Genomic DNA, 24,145 nt, shown 5'->3' with positions numbered 1-24,145 from the left:
TCATGTGTTCTCAATCACAGTGAGTGTCAGGACTCCATCCAGTTTGATCCAATTTAGTGTATTCTTCAAGTAACTGCATTTAAGGACAGGAAAGCTCTAATCTAGGGTTTCTCGACGTTAGCCCTCTTGACAGTTTGGCCTAGATAATTCTTTGGGGGGGTGTGGTAGTGGTGGTAGTTGGGCTCTCCTGTGCATTGTAGAATGTTTAGCAGCATCCCTGGCCTCTAGCCACTCGACTGGAGTCTATCCACTAACACCTGCCTCCACCAGTTGTGACAGCCAAAAATGACTCTAGAAGTTTTTGTCCTTGAGAAGCAAAATAATCTATACTTGAGGCAGGGAGGACAAGATGGGAAGGGTTAGAGGGAGAAAGAGGGAGGGAGTGAGGGAGGAAGGACGGAAGGATGGATGGATGGTCGGACCAACTGACGGACCGATACACAACCGACCAACTCAATGACCTGACAAAGGGGAGAGGCAGGACAAGGAGGGGAAGAGAAAAGGAAGAAAAGGGAACTCTCATTGACTGAACATTTTCCACATGCCAAGTACCTTGCGGACATGATCTTATTTTCTTAACTGGTCTCCTGGTCTCAATCCTGGCCCTCTCCAGTCGATTCTTTTTTTTTTTAAGATGGAGTCTTGGCCAGGTGCGGTGGCTCATGCCTATAATCCCAGCACTTTGGGAGGCTGAGGCGGGTGGGTCACGAGGTCAGGAGTTCAAGACCAGCCTGGCCAAGATGGTGAAACCTCGTCTCTACTAAAAATACAAAAATTAGCTGGGAGTGGTGGCGGGTGTCTGTAATCCCAGCTACTTGGGAGGCTGAGGCAGGAGAATCGCTTGAACCCAGGAGGTGGAGGTTGTAGTGAGCCGAGATTGCACCACTGCACCTCTAGCCTGGGTGACAGAGTAAGACTCCGTTTAAAAAAAAAAAAAAAAGTTAAAAAAAAAGATGGAGTCACACTGGGCGCGGTGGCTCACGGCTGTAATCCCAGCACTTTAGGAGGCCTAGGTGGGCGGATCCTGAGGTCAGGAGATCAAGACCATCCTGGCCAACATAGTGAAACCCCATCTCTAGTAAAAATACAAAAATTGGCCGGGCACGGTGTCTCACGCCCGTAATCCCAGCACTTTGGGAGGCCGAGGCAGGTGGATTACGAGGTCACGAGGTCACGAGATTGAGACCATCCTGGCTAACACGGTGAAACCCGTCTCTACTAAAAACACACAAAAAATTAGCCGGTCGTGGCGTATGCCTGTAGTCCCAGCTACTCAGGAGGCTGAGGCAGGAGAATGGCGTGAACCTGGGAGTTGGAGCTTGCAGTGAGCTGAGAGTGTGCCTCTGCACTCTAGCCTAGGTGACAGAGCGAGACTCCATCTAAAAAAAAAAAAAAAAAAAAAAAAAAATTGGCCAGGCATGCGATGCATGCCTGTAATCCCTTTACATGGCTTATAAGGCCCTTATTCTGCTCCTTTTGCTCCTTTCTCACTTGGCTTCTTCTTGTGTCCCTGCCCCATCAGCTTGCCACATCTCCAGCCACACTGAATTATTCCTGCTATGTTCTTTCTCACTACTGGGACTGCATTTGTCTGTACTGTTCCTCTCTGGAAATCTGCCCCCCTCATCTCCCTTTCACACATCATCAGGCTAGTTTATAATTGTCCTTAGATATTACTTACTCTGGGAAACTTTTCATTATTGGGAAAGTGCACCAAAGCAATATCTGATGGGGAGGAGAGAGAGGAATGTTCTTTGAGGGTGAATGGGGAGATCAGAATCAAGGAGAGATTCCTGGGAAGGAAAGTTGGAAGAGATTCTGGGTGGGTTGTAAACCATGCAAGTTTAGGGCAGGTGAAGTAGACCAAGGTAAGGTAGGTTGAGTTCCTAAGAATGAATGTCCATGCTAGGCACGGTAGCTCACGCCTGTAATCTCAGCACTTTGGGAGGCTGAGGCAGGCAGATCACCTGAGGTCGATAGTTTGAGACCAGCCTGACCAACATGGAGAAACCCTATCTCTACTAAAAATACAAAATTAGCCGAGCATGGTGGCTCGTGCCTGTAATCAGCTACTCAGGAGGCTGAGGCAGAGAATCACTTGAACCCAGGAGGCAGAGGTTGCCATGACCTGAGATCCTGCCGTTGTACTCTAGCCTAGGCAATAAGAGCGAAACTCTGTCCAAAAAAAAAAAAAAAAAAAGGCTGGGCACGGTGGCTCACTCCTGTAATCCCAGCAGTTTGGGAGGCCAAGGCAGGCAGATCATGAGGTCAGGCGTTTTCAGACCAGCCTGGCCAATATGGTGAAACCCCATCTCTACTAAAAAATACAAAAATTAGTCAGGCATGGTGGCATGCCTATAGTCCCAGCTACTCGGGAGGCTGAGGCAAGAGAATCACTGGAACCCGGGAGGTGGAGGGTGTAGGTCAGCCGAGATCACTGCACTCCAGCCTGGGTGACAGAGCAAGACTCTAAAAGAATGAACATCCAGTGTCAGAAGTGCATGAGTTCTGTTCTCTTTCAAAATATGTGCCTTCCTGCTCATTACTGCATTCCTCCTGTCTTGTCATCACCAGCTCCAATTTAGGTATGGCTAGTGGAAGGATGACTTGTATGCTTTTAAGGTTAAAACTGTCTGAAGGGAACTCAGGAAGGACCTGTTCTATCCTGAAGCTTTCTTGTTGTTGTTGTTCTTGTTGTTTTGAGACGGAGTCTTGCTCTATCGCCCAGGCTGTAGTACAGCGGTGCAATCTCGGCCCACTGCAACCTCCGCCTCCTGGTTCAGTGATTCTCCTGCCTCAGCCTCCTGAATAACTGGGACTACATGGGCACGTGCCACCACGCCCAGCTAATTTTTGTATTTCCAGTAGAGACGTTTCATCATTTTGGCCAGGCTGGTCTAAAACTCCTGATCTCAAGTGATCTGCCCACCTCCGCTTCCCAAAGTGCTGGGATTACAGGTGTGAGCCACTGCGCCCGACCTGTCCTGAAGCTTTATACACTTGAACAACCTCCCCTTCCCCTCTAGATGTGTGAGAGATTATTGGAAGAAAACCTTGTCATTGTTGAAGATATCTTGCCTTCACACATTGTCATTGTTGAAGACATCTTGCCTGCATTGGGTATGGAAGGGTGGGTGAGGCAGGGCTAGTTACACCTGCCACTCAGTCACCCCCCGAATTATTCTCACCTTTTTTTTTTTTTGAGACGGCATCTCGCTTTGTCACCCAGGCTGGAGTGCAGTGGCGCGATCTCGGCTCACTGCAAGCTCTGCCTCCCGGGTTCACGCCATTCTCCTGCCTCAGCCTCCTGAGTAGCTGGGACTATAGGCACCCGCCACCACGCCCGGCTAATTTTTTTTATTTTTTAAATTTATTTTTATTTTTATTTTTATTTTTTGAGACGGAGTCTTGCTCTGTCGCCCAGGCTGGAGTGCAGTGGCCGGATCTCTGCTCACTGCAAGCTCCGCCTCCCGGGTTTATGCCATTCTCCTGCCTCAGCCTCCCGAGTAGCTGGGACTACAGGCGCTCGCCACCTCGCCCGGCTAGTTTTTTTTTGGATTTTTTAGTAGAGACGAGGTTTCACCTTGTTAGCCAGGATGGTCTCGATCTCCTGACCTTGTGATCCGCCCACCTCGGCCTCCCAAAGTGCTGGGATTACAGGCTTGAGCCACTGCGCCCGTTCTGTATTTTTTTTTAGTAGAGACGGGGTTTCACCATGTTAGCCAGGATGGTCTCGATCTCCTGACCTCGTGATCTGCGCGTCTCGGCCTCCCAAAGTGCTGGGATTACAGGCTTGAGCCACTGCGCCCCGCCTCTCACCTTCTTTTTATTTATCACAGAATTTGAAGAAGAGCTGGCACCCGCAGACCCTCCGGAATGTGGAGAAGGTGTGGAAGGCTGAGCAGAAGCATGAGGCTGAGCGGAAGAAGATTGAGGAGCTTCAGCGGGAGCTGCGAGAAGAGAGGGCCCGGGAAGAGATGCAGCGTTATGCCGAGGATGTTGGGGCCGTCAAGTAAGTGAGGAACTGGGGGTGTCCTGGTGTATAGGGAATTGCAGAGCTGTCCTGAGATGCATCATCCAGTTGTTGTATAATAGCTGAGTGCTTAAGGGCATGGGTTTTAATGCCAGACTAACCTGGATTCTAAGGTTGGCTTTGCATGTACTAGCCGTGGAACTGTGATCAAATTTGAGAGACTTGGTTACTTCAGTAGGACCAGGGAGCGATAATACCCAACACCTTCTTAAGGTTTGTTGGGAGTCAAATGAGGTAACACGTAAGGACTTGCTGTAAGCTGAGCTCACGGTAGATGGCTGATAACAGTGATGAGGGATGGTTGCTCTACCCTGCTGCTCAGTATGTGTTGAGGCCGCAGTCCTGCCTTTGTTAATGTAATTCAGGCTTGCTTGGGGGTGGCGGGACAGGGGGCAGGGAGTGAGGTCCCATGAGAGAAGGTGGATGCTTGTCAGTGAAAGCCGAGTGATTATGGCCAATCCCACTAGATTTTACCCTGCTTCAATTTCCTGTTGTATAATATAGGGTAGGAGTAGCAGATAATAACTACCCCATCCATCTCATAAAAGGAGATGGGAGTAAATATGTTTGAGAAAATAAAAAGCATACATTATGCAGTGTATTAAATTAGAATAAAATAAAATAACAGATAGACTAAAATTGAAGACCAGATGTGGTGGTTCATGCCCATGATCACTGCATTTTGGGAGGCTGAGAAATCACTTGAGCCCAGGAGTTTGAGACCAGTCTGGGTAATGTAGTGAGACTCCATCTCTGTTTAAAAATATATAGGCTGGGTGTGGCAGCTTATGCCTATAATCCCAGCACTTTGGGAGACTGAGGCATGCTGATCACTTGAGGCCAGGAGTTCCAGACCAGTCTGTAGTAGGAACCCATCTCTACAAAAAAGTAGAAAAAAAATTAGCCAGGTGCGGTGGCTCACACCTGTAATCCCAGCACTTTGGGAGGCCGAAGTGGGCAGATCACTTGAGGTAAGGAGTTTGAGACCAGCCTGACCACCAACATGGTGAAACCCTGTCTCTATTAAAATACAAAAATTAGCTGGGTGTAGTGGTGCACACCTGTAATCCCAGCTACTCAGGAGGCTGAGGCAGGAGAATTGCTTGAACCCAGGAGGCAAAAGTTTCAGTGAGCCGAGATCATGCTGCTGCACTCCAGCCTAGGCGATAGAGTGAGAGTGCATCTCAAAAAAATGAACAAACAAAAAAAATACAGGCTGGGTGCAGTGGCTCATGCCTGTAATCCTAGCACTTTGGGAGGCCGAGGTGGGCGGATCACCTGAGGTCAGGAGTTGGAGACTAGCCTGGCCAACACGGTGAAACCCCATCTCTACTAAAAAAAAAAAATTACCTGGGTGTGGTAGCATGCATCTGTAGTCCTAGCTACTCGGGAAGCTAAGGCAAGAGAATCGCTGGAACCTGGAAGGTATAGGTTGCAGGTTGCAGAGAGCTGAGATTGCGCCAGTGCACTCCAGCCTGATGACACAGCAAGACTCTGTCTCAAAAAAAAAAAAAACAAACCAAGAACAAACAAACAAAAACCCCAAAATTAGCAGGCATGGTGGCACATGCCTGTAATCCCAGCCGGGAGGGTTGAGGCAGGAGAATCACTTGAACTCGTGGAGTTGTTGCAGTGAGCTGAGACGCACCGACCTGAAATTAGTGGATAGAGTAAGACTGGTCTCATGAAAATAAATAAAAGAAATAAAAGAGAGAGGAGGGAGGGAGGGAGGAGGAGGGAGGGGAGGGAGTGGAGGAGGAGGAGGGAGGGAGGAGGGAGGAGTGGAGGAGGGAGAGGGAGGGAGGAAGGAAGGAAAGAAGGAAGGAAGGAAGGAAGGAAGGAAGGAAGGAAGGAAGGAAGGAAGGAAGGAAGGAAGGAAGGAAGAAGGAAGGAAGGAAGGAAAGAAGGAAGGAAGGAATCCCAGCATGGGGAGGCTGGGGTGGACATGGATTTGTGGATGGAAGGAGTGGACAATGGGTAAATAAAATGGATGGACTGAATAATGAACATCTGGGGAATGGATCACTCAAAGGATTACACATCATGTGTCATAGTTTATCAGAAATTTGGCTTTTGTGGGAGTCTGATTAATGAGGTCAGGAGTATAGATGCACAAGTGTAGAGAGAAAGGAGTCAGCATTGTTGCAGACTCATGCCTGCTTGTCTGTTGTGAATGGGGGAATGATTTTGTATGCTTTTATTTTGTTTTGGCTCCTACCACATGTCCTACAATATTGTAAACACTAAGACTTATCAGTTCCCTCCTCACCCCACCTCCTTTTGGTCTTACTGCTGATGTATTTAGATGACTTGAGTATTCATCTGTTTGTTTGTATAGTTCTTACATGGTGTCATGCTTTTAATTTATCCTATAAAAATGCCACCAAAAACTTCTTTTTACTATTTAACACCATTTCATAGGAATAGATCATGCTTTCTGTTTTGTAATGAATCTCTTAGAACAAAGAAGACCTTTTAATAGACATATTATTAGGGCTTACTTCAAGTCACGCTTTGCAACAGCGTTTCTTTTAGTATTTACTTGATAATATTGGAAAATTGCATTTCAGACACCAGTCTATGCTGGTGTTTCTTCTTTTTTTTTTTTTTTTTTTTTTTGAGACGGAGTCTCACTGTGTCTCCCAGGCTGGAGGCAGTGGCTGACCTCGCTCACTGTAGGTTCTCGGCCTCGATCACGCCGTGACCTCCCGCTTTAGCCTCCTGGGCAGCTGGGATTCACAGGCGCCCGCCACTGCCACTGGCTAGTTTTTTTTTTGTATTTTAGTAGAGACGGGTTTCACCATGTTAGCCAGGATAGTCTCGATCTCCTGACCTTGTGATCCACTCCGGCCGGGCCGTCCTCTCCCAAAGTGCTGGGATTACAGGCTTGAGCCACCGCTACCGCCTTCATGCTGGTGTTTTCAACCCTGCACTTTTAGAAGGAGCTTGGAACGTGTCTCACATCAATCCTTTAGCACTTTGGGAGGCCGCAGGTGCATGGATCACTGGGTAAGTTGGAAAGTTTGAGACCAGCCTTACCAACATGGTGAAACCCCGTCTCTACTAAAAAAATTACAGAATTAGCCCGGAGTGGTGGTGCAAACCTGTAGTCCCAGCTACTCAGGAGGCTAAGGCAGGAGAATCGCTTCAACCCGGAAAGCAGAGTTTGCGGTGAGCTGAGATTGCACCACTGCACTCCAGTCTGGGCAATAAGAGCAAAACTCCATCACACACACACACCAAAAAAAAAAAGAAAAAAAACAAAGTTAGATGGGAGCAAGTCCCACCCGAGCAAATTTCCTCTGAAGAGAAGGGAGTGTGGGAGGCAAAGGCATATATGTGTTTTATTTATTTATTTATTTATTATTTATTATTGTTATTATTTTATTTATTTTGAGATGACGTCTTGCTTTGTCTCCCAAGCTAAAGTGCAGTGGCGCGCGATCTCGGCTCACTGCAGCCTCTGCCTCTTGAGTTCAAGCGATTCTCCTGCCTCAGCCTCCCGAGTAGCTGGGATTACAGGTATGCACCACTATGCCTGGCTAATTTTTGTATTTTTAGTAGAGACAGGGTTTCACCATGTTGGCCAGGCTGGTCTCGAACTCCTGACCTCGTGATCCTCCTGCCTCGGCCTCCCAAAGTGCTGGGATTATAGGCGTGAGCCACCGCGCCTGGCCTTATTATTAATTAATTAATTTATTGAGACAGGGTCTTGGTCTGTTACCCTGGCTGGAGTGCAGTGGCACTATCACAGCTCACTACAGCCTTGACCTCCTGGGCTCAAGCCATCCTCCCACCTCAGCCTCACCTGGCCTGTTTTAGTTTTTTAAGACAGAGTGCAGCTGGGCATGGTGACTTATGCCTGTAATTCCAGCACTTGGGAGGCAAGGCCGGTGGATTGCTTGAGGTCAGGAGTTCAAGACCAGCTTGGCCAACATGGTGAAACCCTGTCTCTACTGAAAATACAAAAACTTAGCCAAGTGTGGTGGTGTGTGTCTGTAGTCCCAGCTACTTGGGAGGCTGAGGTGGGAGAATCTCTTGAACCCGGGACGTGGAGGTTGCAGTGAGCCAAGATTGTGCCACTGCACTCCAGCCTGGGTGACGGAGCAAGACTCTGTCTCAAAAAAAAAAAAAAGAAAGAAAGACAGGATCTGGCTCTGTCTCCCAGACTGAAGTACAGTTGTGTAATCTTGGCTCACTGCAACCTCCACCTCCTGGACTGAAGTCATCCTCCCACCTCAGCCTCCCAAGTAGCTGGGACCACAGGCACACACCACCATACCTGGCTAATTTTTGTATCTTTTGTAGAGACAGGGTTTTACCATGTTGTCGAGGCTAGTCTTGAACTCCTGAGCTCAAACCATGTCCCATCTTGGCTTCCCAAAGTGCTGGGATTATAGGCGTGAGCCACCATGTAGAGACAGGGTCTCACTATGTTGCCCAGACTGGTCTTGACCTCCTGAGCTCAAGTGATCCTCCTGCCTGGGCCTTCCAAAGTGCTGAGATTACAGATGTGAGCCACCACACCCAGCTAATATATGGGTGTTTTATTTGTTTGTTTGTTTGTTTTTTGAGATGGGGTCTCCCTCTGTCACCCAGGCTGGAGTCCAGTGGCACAATCTTGACTTACTGCAACCTCCGTCTCCCAGGTTCAAGCGATTCTTCTGCCTCAGGCTCCTGAGTAGCAGCTGGGATTATATCCGCGTGCCACCACGCCAGGCTAATTTTTTTTTCCTTTTTCTTTTTTTTTTTTTTTTTTGAGACGGAGTCTCGCTCTGTCACCCAGGCTGGAGTGCAGTGGTGTGATCTCGGCTCACTGCAAGCTCCGCCTCCTGGGTTCATGCCATTCTCCCGCCTCAGCCTCCCGAGTAGCTGGGACTACAGGCGCCTGCCACCATGCCCGGCTAATTTTTGTATTTTTAGTAGAGACAGGGTTTCACCATATTGGCCAAGCTGGTCTTGAACTCCTGACCTTGTGATCCGCCCGCCTTGGCCTCCCAAAGTGCTGGGATTACATACGTGAGCTGCCATGCCCAGCCAATATACACATGTTTTAAAAGCTCCCTGGGTGATTCTTATGTTCAGCTTCAATTGAGAACTTGTTCTATATCCTTAATGACAGCAACAACAAAGATGCATAGATCATTTTGCTTTTAGAAGCTTTGCCTCCACTATGTCCTCATTTAAAAACTCAGTAATGATGAGAGATAGCAGTTACTAGCTCCACTTTATTTGTGTATGTATTTATTTTTATTTTTTATTTTTTTTTGAGACGGAGTCTCGCTCTGTTGCCCAGGCTGGAGTGCAGTGGCCGGATCTCAGCTCACTGCAAGCTCCGCCTCCCGGGTTTACGCCATTCTCCTGCCTCAGCCTCCCGAGTAGCTGGGACTACAGGCACCCGCCACCTCGCCCGGCTAGTTTTTTGTATTTTTTAGTAGAGACGGGGTTTCACCATGTTAGCCAGGATGGTCTCAATCTCCTGACCTCGTGATCCGCCCGTCTCAGCCTCCCAAAGTGCTGGGATTACAGGCTTGAGCCACCGCGCCCGGCCTGTATTTATTTTTTGAGATATTTATTTTTTGAGAGTTATACTCTGTCACCCAGGCTGGAGTGCAGTGATGTGATCATGGCTCACTGCACCCCACCTTAGCCTCCTGAGTAGCTGGGACTACCAGTGTGTACCACCACACCTGGCTAATTTTTTATTTTTTTGTAAAGATGAGGTCTTTTTATTTTGCCCAGGCTAGTCTCAATCTCCTGGACTCAAGTGATCCTCCTGCTTTGGCCTCTCAAACTGCTGAGATTATAGGTGTAGACATGAGCCACTGTACCCACCCTATTTTTTATTTCTTTTGAGATGGGGTCTTGCTTTGTTGCCCAGGCTAGTGTGTAGTGGTACAATCATAGTTCAGTACAGGCTTAACCCTTGGGCTTAAGTGATCCTCCTGCCTCAGCCTCCAGAGTAGCTGGGACTACAGGCATTTTTTGTAGAGGTGGAGTCTTGCTATGTTGCCAATGCTATAGCTCCATTTTAGAGATGAGGATACAGAAGTGCACAGAAGGAACTAGCCCAGAGTTATCCAGAGGCCAAATCCTGTGGCTCTGGATCTCAGCTATGCGATGTGTTCTCTCATGAGAGGACGTGAGTGGGCCTGATATTAGCTGAGTCCTTTTAAAACTAGATAGAGGCTAGGGGCAGTGGCTCATGCCTTTAATCCCAGCATTTTGGGAGGCTGAGGCGGGTGGATCACTTGAGGTCTGGAGTTTGAGACCAGCCTGGCCAACATGGCGAAAACCCATCTTTACTGAAAATAATGAAAATTATCGCTGGGTGCGGTGGCTCACGCCTGTAATCCCAGCACTTTGGAAGGCCGAGGCAGGTGGATCACAAGGTCAGGAGTTTGAGACCAGCCTGACCAACGTGGTGAAACCCTGTCTCTACTGAAAATACAAAAATTAGCCGGGCTTGGTGGTGCACAGCTGTAATCCCAGCTACTCAGGAGGCTGAGGCAGGAGAATCGCTTGAACCTGTGAGGTGGAGGTTGCAGTGAGCTGAGATCATGCCATTGCACTCCAGCCTGGGCGACAGAGAAAAACAAACAAAAAAAGAGTAGAGCCGGGCCCGTGGCTCTAAGCCTCTTGTAATCCTGGTGCACTTTGAGAAGAGACGATGGATCAAGGAGGTCGAGACCATCCTGGAGTTAACAGGAAACCTCGCTCTACTAAAAAAATACAAAACTAGCCGGCTGCAGGTGGCGGGCGCCTGTGGTCCCAGCTACCCGAGGCTGAGGCAGGAATACGAACCCGGGAGGCGAGTGCCAGCAGTGAGCCGAGATCCGCCACTGCACTCCAGCCTGGGCTTACAGAGCCAGACTCAGTCTCAAAAAAAAAAAAAGAGCAGATAGGGTTTGGCGCAGGGAAACATTATCAATCTTAGCATTTGGGAGGCCGACGGAGCGGACACGAAGTCAGAAGATTGAGATTATCCTGGTGTTGGTCATTAAACTGCCTTCTACTAAAAATACTTGGGGTTCATCGGCGAAGTTGAGGGCGCTTTCTGAAGGCTGGAGGCTGGAGGTAGGGGAATGGCTTAGCCCCGGGAGGCGGAGCTTGCAGTGAACTGAGATCTGTTACTGCATCTAGGTTGGGCGACAGAGAAGATAACGTTTCAAAAAAAATAGATAGATCCATGCAGTTACTTTTGAGACGGAGTCTTGCTCTGTCGCCTCACGCCTGGAGTGCAGTGGTGCCATCTGGGTCTCACTACAGCCCTCACCCCGGGTTCACTTACCTCCTGCCTCAGCTCTGGGAGTAGCTGGGACTACAGGTACCCGCCACCACCGCCAATTTTTGTATTTTTAGTAGAGACCATGCTCACCATAGTTAGCCAGGGATGGCTCAATCTCCTGACTCGTGATTCGCCCGCACCGCCTCCCAAAGTACTGGACTATAGGCTCGCCACAGTTACTATTTTATAGAAGTTCCCATCTTCGTTCTTCTTTTTTTTTTTTGAAATGGAGTCTGGCTGTATCACCCAGGCTGGAGTGCAGACGCGTGATCTTGGCTCACTGTAACCTCTCCCTCCTGGGTTCAAGCGATTCTCCTGCCTCAGCCTACTGACTAGCTGGAATTACAGGCGTGCACCACCGTATTGGGCTAATTTTCATATTTTTGTAAAGACAGTTTTGCCTTTTGGCCAGGCTGGTCTCGAATTCCTGACCTCAAGCCTGCCTTGGCCTCCCAAAGTGTTGGGATTCCAGGCGTGAGCCACCACGCCTGGCCCCATCTTCATTGTTCCCGTCCATTTGTATTTGATCCTGTTGTGTTTGCCCTGGAAATCTGTTGCTCCTTTGACCACAGGTTCCTGGTCCTCCTGACTTTATACATGATTCTTTCTCTTTCCTTAATTTTTTTTTTTGAAACAGAGTCTTACTCTGTCGTCCAGGCTAGAATGGAATGGCATGATCTCGGTTCACTGCAACCTCCAGCTCCCTGGCTCAAGCGATTCTCCTGCCTCAGCATCCCAAGTAGTTGGGACTACAGGCGTGCACCCACCACCGCTGGCTAAATTTTGTATTTTTAGTAGAGATGAGGTTTCACCATACTGGCCAGGCTATTCTCGAATTCTTGACCTTGGGTGATCTGCCTGCCTTGGCCTCCCAGGTGTGAGCCATGGCACCTGGCTGGTTTTATTTTTGTTATTTATTTTATTTTGTTCTTTTTTTTTTTTAAGACACAGGGTCTCACTCTGTCACCCAGGCTGGAGTACAGTGGTGCGATCATGGCTCACTGCAGCCTTGAACTCCTGGGCTCAAAAATCCTCCTGCCTCAGCCTCCCAAGTAGCTGGGACTACATTGAAAAAATAAAAAATCAGGGAGGCATGGTGGTGCATCCCTGTAGTCCAAAAATCTCCATTTTTGGAGACAACAGTGGTGTGATCTCGGCTCACGGTAACCTCTGCCTCCTGGGTTTAAGCAATCCTCCTGCCTCAGCCTCCTGAGTAGCTGGGACTACAGGTACATGCCACCAGGCCCAGCTAATTTTTGTATTTTTAGTGGGGACAAGGTTTCACCATGTTGGCCTGGATGGCCTCAATCTCTTGACCTCCCAGAGTGCTGGGATTACAGGCGTGAGTCACCGTGCCCGGCCTAATTTTTTTGTATTTTTAGTAGAGATGGCATTTCACCATGTTGGCCAGGTTGGTCTTGAACTCCTGACCTGAAGTGATGTGCCCGCTTAGGCCTCCCAAAGTGCTGGGATTACAGGTGTGAGCCGTTGTGCCTGGCCCCATGATCAATTCTGTTTTTTTTTTTTTTTTTGAGACCAAGTCTCGTACTGTCACCCGGGTTGGAGTACAATGGTGTGATCTCAAGCACACTGCAACCTCTGCTTCTCAGGTTCAAGCGATTCTTCTCCCTCAGCCTCCCGAGTAGCTGGGACTACAGGCACGTACCACCACGCCTGGCTAGTTTTTTGTATTTTTAGTAGAGACGGGATTTCACCGTGTTAGCCAGGCTGATCTCAATCTCCTGACCCCATGATCAGCCTGTCTTGGCCTCCCAAAGTGCTAGGATTACAGGTGTGAGCCACTGCACCCAGCTGATCAATTCTTAATTATAGACTACAGTGTTTCTCAGACTCATTTTTCTTTTTTTTATTTTTTATTTTTATTTTTATTTTTTTGAGACGGAGTCTCGCTTCTGTTGCTGCCAGCTGGAGTGCAGTGGCTGATCTCAGCTCATCAGCTCCGGCCCCGGGAGCCTGCCATTTCACTCAGCCTTCCTCGAGCTGGGACCACAGGTTTCTCGCCACTACCTCGCTAATTTTGTTTTAGTAGAGACGGGTTTCTCACTGCAGTTAGTTAGGATGTCTCATCTCCTGGATCTTTGTGATCCGGGCCAGCCTGCCTCCCAGTGTTGATTGCTAGGCTTGAGCCGTCTCCCATACCGGCCGACTCATTTCTTAATATGAAAAAAAAAATTCTAAAGGGTCTTGGGGCTGGGTGCAGTTGCTCACGCCTGTAATCCTAGCACTTTGGGAGGCCAAGGCGGGCAGATCATGGGATCAGGAGATCGAGACCAGCCTGGCCAACATGGTAAAACCCCATCTACTAAAAGTATGAAAAATTAGCCAGTCTTGGTGGCATATGCCTATAGTCCCAGCTACTCAGGAGGCTGAGGAAGGAGAATCACTTGAATCTGGGAGGCAGAGGTTGTAGTGAGCCAAGATTGCACCACTGCACTCCAGCCTGGGCAACAGAGTGAGACTTCGTCTGGGAAAAAAAAGAAAAAGAGTCATGGCTGTCCAGTGTTGGTTTAAATTATTCTTACTAAAAATGTCCAAGCATGCAGCTAGGAAAACATTCTTTAAGCTCACAGTTGTTACATAGCCTCAAAAACAAGTATACACATTTAAGAAGTCATATTCAGGCTGGGCGCGGTGGCTCACCACTGTAATCCCAGCACTTTGGGAGGCTGAGGCAGGAGGATCACTAGAGGCCAGTAGTTTGAGACCAGCCTGGGCAACATGGCAAGTCCCATCTCTATAAGCATTGAAAAAATAAAAAATCAGGGAGGCATGGTGGTGCATCCCTGTAGTCCCAGCTACTTGGGAGGCTGAGGCAGGAGGATTTTTGAGCCCAGGAGTTCAAGGCTTCAGTGAGCCATGATCGCACCACTGCATTCCAGCCTGGGTGACAGAGTGAGACCCTGTGTCTAAAAAAAAAAAAAAAAAGGCCGGGCGCGGTGGCTCACGCCTGTAATCCCAGCACTTTGGGAGGCCGAGACAGGTGAATCACGAGGTCGGGAGATCGAGACCATCCTGGCTAACACGGTGAAACCCCGTCTCTACTAAAAAATACAAAAAACTACCCGGGCGAGGTGGTGGGCGCCTGTAGTCCCAGCTGCCTGGGAGGCTGAGGCAGGACAATGGCGTAAACCCGGGAGGTGGAGCTTGCAGTGAGCTGAGATCCGGCCACTGCACTCCAGCCTGGGTGACAGAGCGAGGCTCCGTCTCAAAATAAATAAATAAATAAATAAATAATTAAAAAAGAACAAAAAAGTCATATTCAAAAAACATTTAATTTCAGGTTATAGATAATACTGTCGATGAAACTACTTTTCTGCTTGCAGTGTGAATGTAGTGTTGGCTGCTTCCACGCATGCTCTTATGAATGTAGCCTGCCTTTACTGTCTGTGGTATGAGGGTTCCACTTTCTCACCACTTTTTCTCCCAGAACCCCAGGGAAATGTTTGTATGGCATGATGCTGTGACTTAATTTGGCCCCTAGATGGCGAGACCAGGGTTTATTCACTTGTGAATCCCAGATAGTTACCTAATGATTCGTGTATTCAGTGTTTGGCTCTTTTGGCTTGAAAATGTCACTTACTCAGTTACCTCTGATTTTTTCCCATCATCCCCTCGAATGTGTAGTGTTACCGCTGGTGTCTGAGTGCCCACGAGCACCAAGATGCACAATCAATGCAACTGCGTATGTGGTCACTGAAATTGTTCTTGATGGTAAGATGGTGGTGTAGAATGTGCTTGTTCATTGTTTTAGGTCATCTTGGAAATGAAAGCAAAATATAAAGACCTTGTAAAGGAGACTTCAGGAGCTCTGAGCCAAGATCCACGCCCCATGTTGAGGAACACTGGTTTTCCTTATAAATTGCTTTATGTGTGTGAATATTCTCTCTCCATTCACTCGTAAGCCTCATGAGGACAGTCACCATTTATTTATTTATTTGAGACAAGGTCTGGCTCCGTCACCCAGGCTGGAGTGCAGTGGCGTCATCTTACTGCAACCTCTGCCTCCCAGGTTCAAGTGATTTTCCTGCCTCACCCTTCCGAATAGATGGGATTACAGGCACCCACCACCATGCCTGGCTAATGTTTTGTATTTTTAGTAGAGACAGGGTTTTGTTATGTTGGCCAGGCTAGTGTCGAACTCCTGACATCAAGTGATCCGCCCGCTTCAGCCTCCCAAAGTGGTGGGATTACAGGCATGAGCCACAGAACGCGACCCACACTATTTCTTTTTTTTTTTTTTTTTGAGATGGAGTCTCGCTCTGTCGCCGAGGCTGGAGTGCAATGGCGTGATCTCGCCTCACTGCAAGCTCCGCCTCCCAGATTCATGCCATTCTCCTGCCTCAGCCTCCTGAGTAGCCGGGACTACAAGGCACCCGCCACCACGCCTGGCTAATTTTTTTGTATTTTTTAGTAGAGACAGGGTTTCGCCGTGTTAGCCAGGATGGTCTCGATCTCCTGACCTCGTGATCTGCCCGCCTCTGCCTCCCAAAGTGCTGGGATTACAGGCGTGAACCACGGCACCCGGCCCTCGACCCACACTATTTCTTGATGCCGGCCACTGCCAGGGTGCTGTGTTTATTGCATGGTAGGTGCCAGTAGAATGAATTCTCTGATCAGCTGTGGTTCTCTCTCCCTTGTGTTCAGGTTTTATGTGTAGGTTTGCAGAAGTCTGCTTTTTAAAGAAATTCTATTTCTTTTTCTTCCCTTGAACCAGGAAAAAAGAAGAAAAGTTGGACTGGATGTACCAGGGTCCTGGTGGGATGGTGAACCGTGATGAGTACCTGCTGGGGCGCCCCATTGACAAATATGTTTTTGAGAAGATGGAGGAGAAGGAGGCAGGCTGCTCTTCTGAAACAGGACTCCTCCCAGGCTCTATCTTTGCCCCATCAGGTGCCAATTCCCTTCTTGACATGGCCAGCAAGATCCGGGAGGACCCACTGTTCATCATCAGGTACTAATGGGGGGCTGGGAAGGGGGTTTGTTGCAGATGCTTTGAGACCCTGCTAAGGCCATTGATTCTCTTGCTTTACAGTTTTCCCTTTGCTTTTATCTGCCATATAAATGATTTGTTTCCATTTGGGCTTCCTGATGCTGGGAAGGAGGCTCTAGTAAGTGTGCCTGCCTGACCTAGGCCATATGCAAAGATACTGGCCAATGCACCAGCCCAGCTTTATTCATTTACCTTTGGCCCTTAAACAAAAATAGGAGTCAGAAACAAGGTGAAAAAGGTTGTCACCTTCTTAGAAGCTTGGGAATATGTGTAGTGCTGGCCAAGTGAGTGAACAGGCCTCTTACCCACATTTCTTTTTTCAGGTGGGGAGGGGAAGGGAAGGAGAACCCTTCAAAAAAAAACTTGCAAATCTTACTTGAAACCCTAGTATGTAATATTAGAGTTGCAGTTTGGGTGCTAAATGAAGATAGACTGTGCATATTATTATTTATTTTAGTTTAGTTTGCATTTTAATTCTAGTATATAAGATTCAACGTTTAAATATGTTTATTTTTTATTTACAGTTTTTTTTCTTTTCTTTTCTTTTCTTTTTTTTTTTTTTTTTTTGAGACAGAGTCTCACTCTGTTGCCCAGCCTGGAGTATAGTGGCACGATCTCAGCTCACTGCAACCTCCACCTCCTGGGTTCAAGCGATTCTACCTGCCTCAGCCTCCCAAATAGTTGGGATTACAGGTGCCCACCACCACGTCCGGCTAATTTTTGTATTTTTATTAGAAATGGGGTTTTGCCATGTTGGCCAGGCTGGTCTCCAACTCCTGACTTCAGGTCATCCGCCCACCTCGGCCTCCCTAAGTGCTGGGATTACAGGCATGAGCCACCATGTCTGGCCTATTTACAGTTTTTCTTTTGCAAATTCGTTTTAAAGTTATTTATCTTGGCCGGGCGCGGTGGCTCAAGCCTGTAATCCCAGCACTTTGGGAGGCCGAGATGGGCGGATCACGAGGTCAGGAGATCGAGACCATCCTGGCTAACACGGTGAAACCCCGTCTCTACTAAGAAATACAAAAAATAGCCGGGCGAGGTGGCGGGCGCCTGTAGTCCCAGCTACTCGGGAGGCTGAGGCCGGAGAATGGCGTGAACCGGGGAGGCGGAGCTTGCAGTGAGCTGAGATCCGGCCACTGCACTCCAGCCTGGGCTACAGAGTGAGACTCCGTCTCAAAAAAAAATAAATAAATAAAAATAAAAAATAAAGTTATTTATCTTAACCATATCCCGGAATAAAACAAAAGAAAAAAAAGTTATTTATCAAAGATATTGTATAGGTTGCAAATATTTTGTCCCATTTTTTTAGTGTCTTAGTTTATTGTGGTAAAATATACATAACATAGAATGTCCCGTTTTAACCATTTTCATATGTACAGTTCAGTGTATTAAATACATTCACAGTGTTGCTGGGCACAGTGGCTCGTGCCTGTAATTCTAGCACTTTGGGAGGCCGAGGCGGGTGGATCACAAGGTCAGGAGATTGAGACCATTCTGGCTAACATGGTGAAACCTCGTCTCTACTAAAAATACAAAAAATTAGCCGGGCGTGGTGGCGGGCGCCTGTAGTCCCAGCTACTCGAGAGGCTGAGGCAGGAGAATGGTGTGAACCCGGGAGTCGGAGCTTGCAGTGAGCTGAGGTTGCACCACTGCACTCCAGCCTGGGCAACAGAGCAAGACTCTGTCTCAAAATAAATACATAAATACATTCACAGTGTTGGGCAACCATCACCACAGCCCGTCTCCAGAACTCTTTCACCATTCTGAATTGAAATTCTATACCTATCAAGAACAACTCACAGCTGGGTACAGTGGATCACACCTGTAATCCCAGCACTTACCGAGGCTGAGACGGATGGATTGCTTGAGCCCAGGAAATTGAGATCAGCCTGAGCAACATGGTGAAACCCCATCTCTATAAGAAATACAAAAATTAGCTGGGCATGGTGGCGGGTGCCTATAGTCCCAGCTACTTGGGAAGCTGACGTGGCAGTATCACTTGAGCCCAGGCGGTCAAGGCTGCAGTGAGCCGTGATCATGCTAGTGTACTGCAGCCTGGATGACTGAGCATGACTCTTTTTTTTTTTGAGACAATCTCTTATATTTGGGGGAGATTTTTGGCTTTGACACCATCATGTATTTTTTTATTTATTTATTTATTTTGAGACAGGGTCTCACTCCGTCACCCAGATTGGAGTGCAATGGTACAATCTCAGCTCACTGCAACCTCTGCCTCCTGGGTTTAAGTTATTCTCCCACCTCAGCCTCCCAAGTAGCCAGGACTGCAGGTGCGTGCTACCACACCCGGCTAATTTTTGTGTTTTTTTTTTGTTAGAGACGAGGTTTCACCACGTTGGTGAGGCTGAACTTGAACTTCTGACCTCAAGTGATCCGCCTGCCTCAGCCTCCCAGAGTGTTGGGATTACAGGCGTGAGATGAGCCACTGCACCCAGCCCCATCATCATGTAGATTTTTTTTTTTTTTTTTTTGGAGACAAGAGTCTTGCTCTATCGCCCAGGCTGGAGTGCAGTGGCACGATCTTGGCTCACTGCAATCTCCGCCTCCCAGGTTCAAGCGATTCTCCTCCCACAGTCTCCCAAGTAGCTGGGATTACAGGCGCACACACCACCATACCCAGGTCATACTCCATAGAATTTGGAGAAAAGAAATAGTCATGAATTTTATAATTATCTCTATTTAGGAAGAAGGAGGAGGAGAAAAAACGAGAGGTATTAAATAATCCAGTGAAAATGAAGAAAATCAAAGAATTGGTAAGTAGTGTATCAGATAAGCACCAAGAGCATCTTTTAGCCATATAACGTGAGAACCTCTCTCCATTTACTCTCAACTTACCGGGGGAAAACAGAATGGCCTCTAAAACTTTTGTCTTTTAGAGACCATCTCGTGGCTATTTTATGTAATCTTTTTCTTTTTTTGAGACGGAGTTTCAATCTTGTTGCCCAAGCTGGAGTGCAATGGTGCGATCTCGGCTCACCGCAACCTCCACCTCCTGGGTTCAAGTGATTCTCCTGCCTCAGCCTCCCTAGTAGCTGGGATTACAGGCATGTGCCACCACGCCCGGCTTATTTTGTATTTTTAGTAGAGATGGGGTTTCTTCATATTGGTCAGGCTGGTTATTTTATGTAATCTTAATTTGGTAAGCTTAATTAAACTTGATTTTGGTTGAAAGTCTTTTGGGTGGGAGAATGCACCATGTGATGTCATTTTTCCAGAAAAAGAGTGTGGGCTAAGCGTGTGGAAAGCATTACTATTCAGTGTGTTCAGGAGGTTGGAGGATGCCCTCGGTCATGGTATAAAGCTTCTAGGGGCCAGGCGTGGGTGGATCACCCGAGGTCGGGAGTTCAAGACCAGCCTGACCAACATGGAGAAACCCAGTCTCTACTGAAAATACAAAATTAGCCGGGGTGGTGGCGCATGCCTGTAATCCCAGCTAAGGGGAGGCTAAGGCAGGAGAATCGCTTGAACCTAGGAGACGGAGGTTGCAGTGAGCCAAGATCGTGCCATTGCACTCCAGCCTGGGCAACAAGAGTGAAACTCTGTCTCAAAAAAAAAAAAAAGGCTTCTAGGGCCCACTTATTCACATGACATATTAGGTAATTGTGTCTTGGATCAGTTGGTAAGGAAAATTAAAGCTTGACCTTGCAGTTCCTGACTGCTTTCAATGGAATGAGAATTCCTTTGACACAGAATGGAAACTCCTAAGCAGTGGTTTTGGTGACTGTTTAAAAACACAAATTCTTAGTCTCACCTACCAGATACCAGTTCAGTAGTTGGGGTTCTTAGTGCACAGCCTGGGTTAAACCCTTCCCCTGGTGTGTTGACAGGGAACCCCCATAATGTCCTGGACTTCTGTAGACCCAGAGGCATGGAGTCAGGCAGTTTGTGCATGAGCCACGCCCCTCAAAGGAGACTGACTGGGGTCTCAGTAATCTTTTTTTTTTTTTTTTTTTGGAGGTGGAGTCTCACTCTGTTGCCCAGGCTGGAGTACAGTGGCGTGATCTCAGCTGACTGCAAGCTCCGTCTCCTGGGTTCACACCATTCTCCTGCCTCAGCCCCCCGAGTAGCTGGGACTACAGGTGCCTGCCACCACGCCCAGCTAATTTTTTGTTTTTAGTAGTGACGGTGTTTTACTGTGTTAGCCAGGATGGTCTCGATCTCCTGACCTCGTGATCTGCCCACCTCGGCCTCCCAAAGTGCTGGGATTACAGGTGTGAGCCACTGTGCCTGGGCTTTTGTTTTTTTTTTTTCTTTTAATGAGATGGAGTCTCACTCTGTCGCCCAGGCTGCTAGAGTGCAGCAATGCGATCTCGGCTCACTGCAACCTCTGCCTCCTGGGTTCAAGCGATTCTTCTGCCTCAGCTTTCCAAGTAGCTGGGACTACAAGCACACATCACCACACCCTGCTAATTTTTGTATTTTCAGTAGAGATGGGGTTTCACCATATTGGCCAGGCTGATCTTGAACTTCTGACCTTGTGATCCTCCCGCCTCAGCCTCCCAAAGTACTGGGATTACAGGAGTGAGCCACCATGCCCAGCCAGTAATCTTTTTTTTTTTTTTTTGAGACACAGTTTCACTCTGCGCCCAGGCTGGAGTGCAGTGGCACAATCTCGGCCCACTACAACCTCTGCCTCCCGGTTCAGGTGATTCTTGTACCTCAGCCTCCCAAGTAGCTGCCATTACAGGTGCCCATCACCACACCCAGCTAATTTTTGTATTTTTAGTAGAGACGGGATTTTGCCATGTTGGCAAGGCTGGTCTCTAACTCCGGATCTCAAGTGATGATCTGTTTGACTCGGCCTCCCAAAGTGCTGGAATTATAGGCACTGGCTGGTCTCAGTAATCTTGTTTGTTTGTGTTCTCGGCATTTTCCAGTTGCAAATGAGTCTGGAAAAAAAGGAGAAGAAGAAAAAGAAGGAGAAGAAAAAGAAGCACAAGAAACATAAGCACAGAAGCTCGAGTAGTGATCGTTCCAGCAGTGAGGATGAGCACAGTGCAGGGAGGTGAGCATGTGGCGACTGGCCTCCCTTCTCGTTGATTCACTTGCTCATTCACTCATTCATTCCACAGACATGAACACCTGCCCTGTGCTGGGAGCTGCCAGGTACTGGGCATTCAGTAATGAATACTTGAACATGGGCCCTGTGCCCACAGAGCTTGCCATCTAATGCTAGAGTTCCTTGGAGATGCTAAATGTGAGTGGGTATCTCGGCCATGCTGCTGGAGAGAGACCCTTAATGGAGCTGACTTTAGCCTAGTAGGTCTTAGGTAGGTCAGACCTCCTGGGGGTGACTGTTTCATCTCAGCTTAGGATTCCTTCAAGACTGAAGTGGGCTTTATACATGCTTTTTTTAATGGACGGTGGCCCATGTGGTCCCATTCTGCGTGTCTTCCCGTGGGAGCAGTCAGCTCCGCCGCTGCTGAGTCACTATTCATCCCCGGAATAGCAGCATGAAGTGAGAGGAGAATGTGTTCAGGTGTTGGGGCTTAGAAGCGAGGCCCACAGTTTTTCACAGGAAAATTTGACTGTGCTGATGCATCTTTCGGCATAGACAGTTCAAATAGAGAAACGTACTGCCAGGTAACAGCTGGGAGGCGGAAAGGTCACATTGGAAGCAAGAAGCATGGTTCAGCATAAGATACTTAAATTGGACCTATATGTATTTTCTTTTTCAATGACTGTGTATTTTAATCTCTTAGATCTCAGAAGAGGATGGCAAATTCCTCCCCTGTTTTGTCCAAAGTCCCTGGATATGGCTTACAGGTAGGGATGTGGGCTCCTTGAAAGGAATGACTATAGGACTGTGGGATATGCCACTTGGACAATGTGGATAGCAGGGAGGTGGGCAGTGAAGCCTGGGCTGCTGGGAAACAGGTCCCTTCTTATCCCTGAGCATCTTCTTGTGGCTGACGACCCTCTGAGCAGAGAGACTAAACCACCAATGGGGCATTGAGGCATTCTACCCATCCCTCTACAAATAATTTACATGAAATGCACATATTTTAAGTGTATAGGTGGTTTTTTTTTTTTTTTTAAGACAGAATCTCGCTTGTCACTCAGGCTGGAGTACAGTGGCGTGATCTCAGCTCACTGCAACCTCTGCCTCCTGGGTTCAAGCTATTCTCCTGCCTTAGCCTCCCAAGTAGCTGGGATTACAGACGCCCACCACCATGCCCAGCTAATTTTTGTATTTTTAGTAGAGTCAGGGTTTTGCCTGTTGGCCAGGATGGTCTTGAACTCCTGACCTCAGGTGATCCCCCCGCCTTGGTCTCCCAAAGTGCTGGGATTACAGGTGTGAGCCAGTGTGTCTCGCCTAAGTGTATAGGTTGATGATTTTTGACAAACATAAATCGGCTGTTTTTTTTTTTTTTTTGAGTAGCAGCGCATCATTATTTTGCCCAGGCTGGTCTCAAACTCCCGAGCTTAAGCAATCTTCTGAGTAGCTGGAAGGGCAAGCTCAAGGCACCTGGCTTGCCTTCTGTATTTCTGTATTTTTGTGTTTTTTTTGAGATGGAGTTTCACTCTTCTTGCCCAGGCTAGAGTGTGATGGCACGATCTCAGCTCACTGCAACCTCGACCTCCTGGGTTCAAGCGATTTTCCTGCCTCAGCCTCCCGAGTCGCTGGGATTACAGGCATGCGCCACCACACCCAGCTGATTTTGTATTTTTAGTAGAGACGGGGTTTCTCCATGTCGCCCAGGCTGGAGTGCAGTGGCGCAATCTCAGCTCATTGCAACATCTGCCTCCCGGGTTCAAGCGATTGTCCTGAGTAGCTGGGATTACAGGTGCCCACCACCATGCCTGGCTAATTTTTGTATTTTTGGTAGAGATGGGGTTTCTCCATGTTGGTCAGGCTGGTCTCGAACTCCTGGCTTCAAGCTATCTGCCTGCCTCAGCCTCCCAAAGTTCTGGGATCACAGGCGTGAGCCACTGTGCCCGGCCTCGTATTTCTGTATTTTTTTTTTTTTTTTTTTTTGAGACGGAGTCTCGCTCTGTCTCCCAGGCTGGAGTGCAGTGGCCGGATCTCAGCTCACTGCAAGCTCCGCCTCCCGGGTTCACGCCATTCTCCTGCCTCAGCCTCCCGAGTAGCTGAGACTACAGGCGCCCGCCACCTCGCCCAGCTAGCTTTTTGTATTTTTTAGTAGAGACGGGGTTTCACCCTGTTAGCCAGGATGGTCTCGATCTCCTGACCTCGTGATCCGCCCGTCTCGGCCTCCCAAAGTGCTGGGATTACAGGCTTGAGCCACCGCGCCCGGCCGTATTTCTGTATTTTTAACCTTAGGTCCTGTCCTCCATGCTTCTGCGTCTTGCTCTTCCTTAACCTATAGTGAAGACCCAAGCCAGGTATATTCTTTTCTTTTTTTTTTTTGAGAGGGAGTCTCGCTCTGTCGCCCAGGCTGGACCTACCATACCCAACTAATTTTTAAATATTTTGTAGAGACAGGGTCTCACTAGTTGCTCTGAGTGGTGTCAAACTCTTGATCTCAGGCAGTCGTCCTGCCTCCATCTCCCAAAGTGTTGGGATTAAAGGTGTGAACGACTGCACCTGGCTGACTGAAGGAGATTCTTTTAGGGGATTCTGCAGATAACTAAGTTTATACAGTTCTCTGTGATAATTCTATGTGATGATATTGGTGTGCCCAATGAGCTCCTTATGTAACATCTCCTGTTTCACTGCCTTTTCTTTTTTTCTTTTGAGATGGAGTCTTGCTCTGTCGTCCAGGCTGGAGTGCAGTGGCGCGATCTCAACTCACTGCAACCTGTGCCTCCCGGGTTTAAGCAATTCTCT

At 48.1% G+C, this 24,145-nt stretch overlaps 1 protein-coding gene across 1 annotated transcript in view; it reads left to right on the top strand.

Moving 5' to 3' along the window:
- Positions 1-24,145, top strand: part of CWC25 (CWC25 spliceosome associated protein homolog) — a 32,177-nt gene that overhangs the window by 1,373 nt on the left and 6,659 nt on the right. The window contains exons 2-6 of the mRNA XM_003912910.5: positions 3,840-4,012; positions 16,057-16,293; positions 19,037-19,106; positions 21,231-21,358; positions 22,056-22,119. Of these exons, the coding sequence (XP_003912959.2) occupies positions 3,840-4,012; positions 16,057-16,293; positions 19,037-19,106; positions 21,231-21,358; positions 22,056-22,119 (672 nt within the window). The remainder of the gene's footprint in view (positions 1-3,839; positions 4,013-16,056; positions 16,294-19,036; positions 19,107-21,230; positions 21,359-22,055; positions 22,120-24,145) is intronic.

The sequence above is a fragment of the Papio anubis genome, chromosome 17, assembly GCF_008728515.1.
Source record: "Papio anubis isolate 15944 chromosome 17, Panubis1.0, whole genome shotgun sequence".
NCBI classification, from domain to species: Eukaryota; Metazoa; Chordata; class Mammalia; order Primates; family Cercopithecidae; genus Papio; species Papio anubis.
Note: the sequence above shows the minus strand (reverse complement) of the source record. Positions and strands in the feature narration are given on the sequence as shown.